Source organism: Sminthopsis crassicaudata, chromosome 4 (assembly GCF_048593235.1).
Source record: "Sminthopsis crassicaudata isolate SCR6 chromosome 4, ASM4859323v1, whole genome shotgun sequence".
In the NCBI taxonomy this organism is placed as follows: domain Eukaryota; kingdom Metazoa; phylum Chordata; class Mammalia; order Dasyuromorphia; family Dasyuridae; genus Sminthopsis; species Sminthopsis crassicaudata.
The window spans coordinates 118032996-118042977 of NC_133620.1; the positions used below are offsets into that span (position 1 = coordinate 118032996).

The window sequence follows — 9982 nt, forward strand, 5'->3', positions numbered from 1 at the left end:
GGTGGGGGGCCTCTGGGGATAGCTCCTCTTGCTCCAACCCCTTTCTGCCTCAGAACTTAGCCTTCTCTCAGCCCAGGCTCCCTCCTTCTGCTTTTACCCCAGAGTCTCCCATTCCCAACATCATCAGTTTGGTGTATCAGGCAAAGGAAGGAAACTATGGCTCATCAATGATACAGGGTTGGGGTCCAGGAGGTGGTAGGCAAAATGGGCAGGTACTGGCGGCCTATAGGGTGGAAGGGGAAGAGGATAAAGGAAATGGCAGGGCAGGATGTGAGGTGAGGAGCAGGAGATGACTGGGAAGAGAGAATTAGGGGTATGAATGGGAGGGAGGGAGGGGGTGTCTTGCTCCTGGGAAGGGGGAGGGATCAGTTGGCAGCTCAATCTTTCCTGGGGATTTCCTGGGGAAAGGAGTGGTCAGAGGGTGGGGGTGAGAGTAGGATTGCCCCAAGTCCAGACTTCCAATGAGCCTGCTCTCAGGTTAGAAGTGGCCTTTTCCTAGACTTCTCCCCTCCCCCAGGCCCTCCATCCCCGTACTACCACTATTATACAAAGTTCCTGCCTTTCCCTCTGTGACAATTTCCCCATATGTACAATGGAGATATCCTCTGGAGGGTAAAAAAAAGGAGAAGCCAATAATGATTAGGAGGCCATGCGTTCCCAGGGTAAGGGTGGGAGGATGGAAACGTTAGAAGCAGAGTCTTACGGAGCTGAGGATGTATGAGAATAGATCTCTTGAGGGATGGCTGAGAAAGGCAGTGTGGAAAAAATATTGGACCCAGGGTCATGTTAGACTCCAGTTGGGTTGGAGTCCCTGCTCGGGTACTTGGCAGCTGTGTGACCTTCGATAAATGGCATCCTCTCGGGTAGCCTCAGTTTATGATCTCTGAGGTCTCTCCAATAGGCTCAAACGAATTCTGTTAGGAGACAAGCAAACCAGAGAGAGATTGGGCTTGGCTGGGGGTGTGGGATCAGAAAAAGATGAGATAGAAAGTCTCAGGAGGTTAGGACAGGGACCCATGCTTCTGGGAGAGAGCAGGAGTGGGGCCAGGAGCCCTAGGGGAATTGACTGGGAGTCAGGCCAAGAGAAGGGGGAGCCAGGAAGTAGGGGGAGGACGAGAATTGAGGAGGGGGAGCCCTGGGGGAGAACGGAGGCGGAATGGCTGTTCCGGGTATGTATTGTGGGAAGGAGGGAAGCTAAGGAAAGGAAAGCCTGAGGGAGGGGGGGATGGTAAGGGAGAGGAGGTGGTTTCTGGCACAGGAACCCCTGCCCAGGCCCAGGCTGGATCCTCCTTGTACAAAAGGAAAAGTCATTAACTCCTCTTGTACTGCCCTGCATCCCCAACCCCTGCTCCAGGCATAATTATCCTACTTTCAAATTTTAAACTCCCTGGTCTGCCTAGTCCTATCCCTTCCCATTCATCCTCCCCACCATCCCAGGTGGACCATTCAGCATCCCTGCACTCACTTCCCTACTCTCTGGAACTTCTCGTGTGTTCCTCCCTCCAAGTATTTCTTTTGTTCTTCCTCCTTCATCCAGCCACTCATTCATCTTCCTCAGCTCTGAGACCCAGCTCCTGGGGAACAAGGGTCATCTTTAGGGAGTCCTTCATCCCCTCTAGGATTAGGAATAAGAGATTTAAATGAGCTCTTCTCTGGGTTTTGTTATTATTTTGTTCATACTCGAGTCAGGAGTAGTGTTATCCCCCAATTCCACTTTCCCCCACCCCCAGCCAGAGCTGTGATAAACTCCCAGAAAAGGAAAGAAACAGCTGAAGAGTTTGGAGTCAAATTTAGGAAAAGAGCTGTGTCATCAGCTGGTCAAGTGCCAGGGAATCTGACTGCTGGGGATTCCCCTCCCCCTACCCCACCCCCAATTTCCTTTGAAAACCTGGATTTTTGGAAGTAATGAGACACCCCATCTGCCTTCCCACCAAAGACCTCAAGCTCCAGCCTGAGTGGCTCTGCCAGCTCAGCCAATCCCTGCTCTTCACTGTACTTAAAGGCGCTGGCGGGGAGAGCCCGCTAAGGAGAATCCAACTGGGAGAGGGCTGGGGAGACACCGAGAGATAGAGACAGGGAATCGAGAGACAAAGACCCAGAGAGAGCTGGAGGGAGGCAGGGAAATCCACACAGACAGAAAGTAAGGCAGAAAGTCAGAGAAAGGGAGAGAGGACAGAAAGAGCCATAGAAACAAAAGAAAGACACAGAAACAAAAGAGAGAGAGAGAGAGACAGGGAAGCCAAGGCATACAGAGATAGGGAAGGGCAGAGGGAGAACGAAGAACAGGGGAAACCTCTGAGGAGTCAGTTCTCAGCTGAGGGGGTGTATTTGGGGAGGTGGCTCTCAGACTTGCCTCTCAACTCTTTGGGGGGAATTTCCTCTATTTCTTTGGAAGCTCCCTGGTTCCTGTGCCAATCCTGCATCCTCCTCTGGCACAGGTCAAAACCCACAGGGGATTCCTGCTGAGAGGATCCTCCAAGAACCAGGCAAAGAGAGTAACTGGAGCCTCGAAAATCCTCACTTTCTTCTAGCTCCTGCTGCAGTGCCATGTCCCAGGCACACACAGGTCCCAGGAGGGACTTAGGGAGAACTCAGCCCAGCCCTCTGCTTCCCACTCGATCTCAGCCATTTTCAAGGCTGCTACTTCTGATGTGTCTGCTACTAGATTTCTCCTTGTCTCTTGCCCAGCTGATGGGCCTCTCCACTCAGGAGGAGGAGATCGTGTTTCCCGAGAGACTCAATGGCAGCATCTTTCCTGGCCCCGGTTCTCAGGGGCTCCTGTTATATCGGCTGCCAGCCTTTGGGGAGACGCTGCTGTTGGAGCTGGAGCAGGACCCTGGTGTTCGGGTTGAGGGATTGACTGTGCAGTACCTGGGCCAGGCACCTTCGATGCTAGGTGGGGCTGAAGTGGGCACATATCTGACGGGCACCATCAACGGGGATCCCGAGTCTGTGGCATCTCTGCATTGGGATGGGGGAGCCCTGCTGGGTGTCCTACAGTACCGGGGGACAGAGCTCCACCTTCAGCCCCTAGAAGAGGGTGCTCCCAACTCTGCTGGGGGGAAAGGGGCCCACATCTTACGCCGAAAGAGCCCCACCAGAGACCAAGGGCCCATGTGCAACGTTGGGGCCCCACTTGGGAGCCCAGGCCCCAGCCCTCGAAGAGCCAAGGTAGGCAGCTTCAGAGCCCCTGCTGCATCCGCTCCGCTCTGTCTGTCCCACTGACCTCCATTCATCCTTTCCCCACCCACCTCCGTCCCTGCCTGCTCCATTTTCCCCTCTCCCTTTTATTTTTTCTATTTCTACTTGCCTTTCTCTTAGGGTTCACCAGTCTTTCAGTTTGCCAACTAGGCCCTGGGTGAGGACCCTTGGTATTCTTTTCATGTCAGTCTGCTGACTTGTTTGCCTCCCCTCCAAAGCTCCCCAGACTCTTGGCTAGAAGGCGGCTGAGTCCAGCTGGTGAATTTGCAGCAGTCATGGAAACTAGGGCTGGAAAGTAACCACACCTCCCCATAACTGGCCCTCAGGGCCCTTCTCTCCAGCATGGGGGAGTCCCAAATGGACTGTCACTTTTGTCCCAGAACTTTAAGAGTTTTTTTTGCTAGTACTGAAGAGGAATCTGAGACTGGCTCTTCTGTGCAAACCCCGCTTCAGAAACTGGAAGGACATCTATGACCTCTGTTAGGTTGTCCCCTTCTCAACCTGGTAGACACTTGGTCTGCCTTTCTTTTCTTCCTAACTACCCTTTTCCCTCTCTCCCTCCCTCCCTCCCTCCCTTCCACCCTCCCTCCCTCTTTCTCTTTCTCCTTCTAATCCAGACCAGACGCTTTCTCTAAACCCAGCCACTGCCGGATATCTGGCCCAGCCCTGGCTGCTGACAGACTTGTTCCCCCACCACCACATAACACAGACACGTTGCAACTCAACCTTCTACTCCACTGCTTTCAGATCCTTCTCACAAACAGGGGGAGCCCCCCCCACATCTCCCCTTTCAGGCACTCTCAGCTGTTCTTTCCCCCTGAGGCCCACGTGGCAGGGGACGTGGCACCCCCTTCCCCTCCCTTCCCTAAACCGACAGCTGATGTCTCTGAGTAACTACAGGAACCCCTTGGAGTTGGCTCGAGGAAGGAAGGAAGGAGAAAATCAAGATAAGAGCAGGGACTCAGTGGGGTCAGATGGGTCCCAATCTAGTTCTTCTAACCTTCAATCCCTAGAGGAAAAGGGGTAGGAATGGGGTGAGGGGGGAGGAAGAAAAACCGGTGTGTCAGGATTAAATCTTTCTTTGCTCTGCTTGTCTTCATAGCGCTTTGCCTCAGTAAGTCGTTTTGTGGAGACTTTGGTAGTGGCGGATGACAAGATGGCGGCATTTCATGGCGCTGGACTGAAGAGATACCTACTGACTGTTATGGCAGCCGCCGCCAAGGCTTTCCGCCACCCAAGTCTTCGTAATCCGGTCAGTCTGGTAGTAACCAGGCTGGTCGTACTGGGGCCTGGCGAGGAAGGGCCTCAGGTGGGCCCCAGTGCTGCTCAGACTCTGCGCAGCTTCTGCACCTGGCAGCAAGGACTCAACATTCCTGAGGACAGCCACCCTGACCATTTTGATACGGCCATTCTGTTTACTCGACAGGTGAGGGCTCCCCCCCACTTCTCATTTCCCCAAGCCCTCCTGTCCATTACCCAGGCCTTTTATACTCCTAAGCTTCCAGCATCCTGATACTCTAATATTTTAGACTAGCGCCCATAGTTGTGGAGCTTGGTTTCCCGGCTCCTAAGGCATCTTCTGTATTGCCCTAGGACCTATGCGGTGTCTCCACATGTGACACGCTTGGCATGGCAGATGTGGGCACTGTGTGTGACTCAGCCAGAAGTTGTGCCATTGTGGAGGATGATGGACTCCAGTCGGCCTTCACTGCTGCTCATGAGCTAGGTAAGACACTCTAGAGATACCCCCTATGAGTAGTGCACCTTTAGGCCCTGGTTTAAGGCCTTCTTTTTCCTTTCCGTACTTGCTTACTTGATGACCTTGTCAGTTCTCATAGGTTCAGTTATCATCCAGCAGCTAAATCCCAGCTGCTCTCTTTCCTAAGCTCCACCCTAGCATCATCCACATGCCTATTGGACATTTAAACTTATTAGAGACAACTCTCCCTCTCCTCCCGAATCCATCCCTCTTTCAAATTTCCACATTACTGTTGAGAGCATCATTATTTTCCCAGTCACACCGACTTGCACACTGAATATTCTCTTCCTCACCAGCCATGTAGCCAATTAGCCACCAAATCTTGCCATTTCTTACCATCTCTCACATCCTTATGCTTGTCCCCTTCTCATCCTTCACCCAGCCACTGCCCGACCTCAGGTTCTCACTCCCCTGGAGCCTCTCACCTGGACTATATTATAATGGCCTCCCAGCCTCAGCTCTCCTTTTTTTAATCCATCTTGAACAAAGTGATTTTCCCAAGTTGCAGAGCTAACCATCTCACTCCTCTACTCCATAAACTCCTATTACCTCTAGGATCAAATTTAAACTCCTTTGAGGCGTGTCACACCTATTTTCCCAGGCTTTTTCCACATGGTTCTCTCCCCATGTTCTTCCCTCCAGTAATACTGACTCACTCACTTTTCTTCCTATGTGACCTCCCGTTTCCCATTTCTGCACCTTGTGCCTGGGATGCGCTCCTTCTTCCCCACTAAGTTGCCATTACCCAAACTGATGGATGCTACATTGTCAGGACGGCCACACCGGAACAGATGGGGAAAGTAGCCACATTTCTGTCTCCACAGGCCATGTCTTTAACATGCTTCATGACAACTCCAAGCCTTGCGTGAGTCTGAATGGCCCTGGGAGCTCTTCCCGTCATGTCATGGCCCCAGTGATGGCACATGTGGACCCTGAGGAACCCTGGTCCCCCTGCAGCGCCCGCTTCATCACCGATTTCCTCGACAATGGCCACGGTCAGAGCCCCACAGGGACCCTTGACCCCCATGGGCGAAAACCTGTGCCCCCCATCTCCTCTCAGCCCCTCCTGGTTAATCCCTATTTCTTGAAAGAGGCCCCTCCTTTGCAGTCTGCGGCTAGCAGAAAGCAGGGCTGTCCTGAGCTCCCGTTTGCTGGGCTTGTCCTATTCAGCGCACCCTAAGAAGCTGAACATCCCCAGTCTCCCAGCTCCCCCCCATCCTGACAACTCCTTCTTCCCTTCCTTCCCCAGGACACTGTCTCTTAGACAAGCCCTCAGCCCCTCTGCACCTGCCTGTGACCTTCCCCGGCAGGGACTATGATGCTGACCGGCAATGCCAGCTGACTTTCGGGCCTGATTCCAGACACTGCCCCCAGCTCCCCCCGCCCTGTGCTGCCCTGTGGTGCTCTGGCCGCCTCAATGGCCACGCCATGTGCCAAACTAAGCATTCCCCGTGGGCCGATGGCACCCCCTGTGGGCCCAACCAGGCCTGCATGAGCGGCCGCTGCCTCCAGAGCGCCCAGCTGCAGGACTTCAATGTAAGAGCAGGTGTGGGAAGGGGGTGGCCTCTGAGGACAGGCGGGAGGGCTGAGGCAGAGGGAGGCGGCCTGGCTGAGCCTTGTTTTTCCAATCTCTTCGGCAGATCCCACAGGCAGGGGGCTGGGGCTCGTGGGGACCTTGGGGGGACTGTTCCCGGACCTGTGGAGGGGGTGTCCAGTTCTCCTCCCGGGACTGCACTAGTCCTGTCCCCCGGAATGGTGGCAAATACTGTGAGGGCCGCCGGACACGTTTCCGCTCCTGCCACACCCAGGACTGCCCCACAGGCACAGGTAAGGGGTGCCCTAGGGGCCCCAGAGACTGGGGGATAGCCTCGTTCTGTGAAGAATGCCCTATAGAATTCTGAAAGGAAAGGGGGAAGGTACAGGAGAGATGTGGGGATGAGAGAGATGAAGGGGAAAGGAAGCCCCAGGCCTGTGCCATGGGTGCTGGGGGTGCTGATGGCAGAAACCATGGAGTCTCAAACTCTGACACGTGTGTCCCTGAAGGTTGTGGGTGATGGGGGTGAGGATGGGATCGGAAATAGTATTGGGAAGCAGATGGAGGCCAGGGATGGGGGTAAAACTAATCATTTGTCCTGTGTCTTGGTATGCTCCAGCCCTGACCTTTCGTGAGGAGCAATGCGCTGCTTACAACCTCCGCTCTGATCTCTTCAAGAACTTCCCAGGGCCCATGGATTGGGTCCCACGATACAGCGGCGTGGCTCCCCAGGACCAGTGCAAGCTCACCTGCCAGGCCCGGGCCCTTGGCTACTACTATGTCCTGGAACCTCGGGTGAGGAAAGGGCAACAGAGAGCCTCAAGTCCCTGACCTCCTACCTCACCCTAATAAATGTTATCCTACCCTATTTTCTGAGAGCTGAAAGGAAAAATCAGCATCTTGGGCAGGCCATCTCTTGCCAGCAATATCTATTTATAGCTGCTTGGAGAAATAAGCCACAAAGTATTGAGAACTGCTGCTCACAAACATCTATCAGGCTTTGTAGCCCCAGCCCTCAACTGAGGAACCTCATGTTTCCTTTGTTTCTTCTCTGCTCCTGGCTCTTCCAACAGCCTCCACAATATGGAGGGCTGGTCTCAGTTATCTTAGTGTTGTTGGTACCAAGTAAAGCAGAATCCCCACTAACCTTTACCCTCTTTTTATCACTAAAATTTAATATTTATGAAGCTCTTAGAGCAGTGCCTGGCACATAGGAGGCAATATATGAATGCCAGGTATTGTTATTATCACTTTGTTGGCATGTTGGGCTCCTTCTCTGATTGCCAAGACCTTAGAACATGTCCTTCTTGAAGTACTTCTGGGTTCCTGTTCTTTTCCCATCCTGGAGCCTCTCCTTCAGTCGCCAGGGCCCCTTTCCCTCATTCTATTCCTTTTTCTCAGGTTGTAGATGGGACCCCCTGTTCACTGGACAGCACATCAGTCTGTGTTCAGGGCCGCTGCATCCATGCTGGCTGTGACCGGATTATTGGCTCTAAGAAAAAGTTTGACAAGTGCATGGAATGTGGCGGTGATGGCTCGGGCTGCAGCAAGCAATCTGGCTCCTTCAAGAAGTTCAGGTATAGTAAGGTGCCTTTTCTACCCTGGCCCCCGACTTCATAATAGGGAGGTGGGATGGGGCAACAGTCGAAGTGAAACCTCTGTTTTTGTTCCCTCGCTTTCCCTAACTCTCCTCTTGTATCCTTGCCCAGGTATGGATACAACGATGTGGTCACCATCCCTTCAGGCGCTACCCACATTTTAGTGCGGCAACAGGGGGATTCTGGTCCCCACAGCATTTACCTGGCGCTGAAGCTTCAAGATGGCTCCTATGCCCTCAATGGGGACTACACACTGCTCCCATCTCCAAGTGATGTGGTTCTGCCTGGAGGTGCCAGCCTCCGATACAGTGGCGCCACTGCAGCCTCAGAGACCCTAACAGGCCATGGACCGCTGTCCCAGCCCCTAACCTTGCAGGCCCTGGTAGTGGGCAACCCTCAGAATCCTCGCCTCCGTTACAGCTTTTTTGTACCCCGGCCTGCCCCTCCAGCCCCCCGCCCCACCCCAAAGGACTGGCTCCGACAGCGGGCACAAATCCTGGAGATTCTCCGGCGGCGCCATTGGGTGGGCAAGAAATAACCTCACTCTCCCAGGGGAGCAGCCCTGGGCAGAGTGGGGGCACACAAATGACTGCAAAGAGGGGGCTCTGAGGAGCTGCCTCCTACAGGGCACAATAGGGAAGTGGTAATGAAGGCAGGACCTACCCTTTCCCCCATGTTGCAGGCTGGTCCTGCCCTGGGCTACCTGACTGAGAGAGGCAGCCTGGCTACTATGTGACTGGGGGCTAGTAAGTCCAAGATGGAAGAGAGTCCCTCAGTACCCACCTGTTCCCTCTCCGAAGCTGGTCATAGGAGCTGGGGAGTTGCAGGGTGGGCCCCAATTGTATTTATTTGATATTTATTCATTGGTTTGTGAAGGGTTGGTACCAAGGGACAGTAGGGAGGGAGGGTAGAAATTTGTCCCTCTACCCACAACATTTGCCCTAGCCAGGGGTTCAAGTGTTAGTGGTGACAGGTATGAGAGGTATGTTTGTATGTGTGTGTCTGTGTGTCTGTGTATGTTTGTGTTTATTCCTGAACCACACCTTCTGTCTCCTAAAGGGGATGACAGGAATATGTGGCATGAATTATCATGTTTCCTAATAAATTTAACTTCATTATTTATTCACTGGGCAGCTCCTTTGGGGAGCTGAGGGCTACCACCCCTTCCTCTATTATGTCTGGAATTCATGGGGTCTAGGACTTAAGGCCGGCAAGGTCTAGGCTGTGGCCCCTTTCTTGCCCTCTTCCCCTCCCAAGGGGACTACAAAGCCACAGAATACTAGTATTCCACCATGTTTCCCTTTAGTTACCACTACCACTAATTATTACCCCTTCCTTGCTACTCCCCAGCTCTTCCTGTGGGGAAAAGCCCTGTCCTGGATGCTGAGGATGAATCCAGAGGGAGCAGAATCTGTGTATAGATTTAAAGTAGGAAGGGACTCAACATTTGGTACAAAAACATGATGATAAACATAGTTTATGGGAAATGCCAATTCAGTCATAAAAACTGATACCAACGATACAAAGATACACCCAGGGGTTAAAAAGAATTGACTCAGGGGAGTTGAAAGAAGGCTTCCTCAGTAATTTATAAGCATGAAATAAATAAGAAAAGCCAGCATTCAGGAGGCAGTGGAGGAATTAGAGAAGAAAGGATGAAAGAAGAGTGGGGAAATAAATTGGCCAGGACATAGTAAATTTAAGAATATATGGAGTGAAAGAAATGGGTTAGTAGTACTCAGACTATGATTCTAGGGCAGGGGTTCTTAACCTGGAATCTGTGAACTTATTTTGTTTTTATTTTAATATTTTGATAACTGTATTTCAATATAACTGGTTTCCTTTGTAATGGATGTATTTTATTTTGTACATTTTAAAATATTATTCTGA

The 9982-nt window shown here is 52.5% G+C and overlaps 1 protein-coding gene across 1 annotated transcript; it reads left to right on the forward strand.

Annotated features, from left to right (window-relative positions):
* The first annotated feature begins 1944 nt into the window (after positions 1–1944).
* On the forward strand, positions 1945–9214 carry ADAMTS4 (ADAM metallopeptidase with thrombospondin type 1 motif 4). Its single transcript, XM_074309229.1, has 9 exons — positions 1945–3171; positions 4304–4627; positions 4795–4927; positions 5785–5955; positions 6210–6496; positions 6601–6787; positions 7114–7289; positions 7896–8071; positions 8204–9214. The coding sequence occupies exons 1-9, from the start codon at positions 2548–2550 to the stop codon at positions 8628–8630; spliced, it is 2505 nt and encodes an 834-aa protein (XP_074165330.1). The 5' UTR covers positions 1945–2547; the 3' UTR covers positions 8631–9214.
* Positions 9215–9982: the final 768 nt, after the last annotated feature.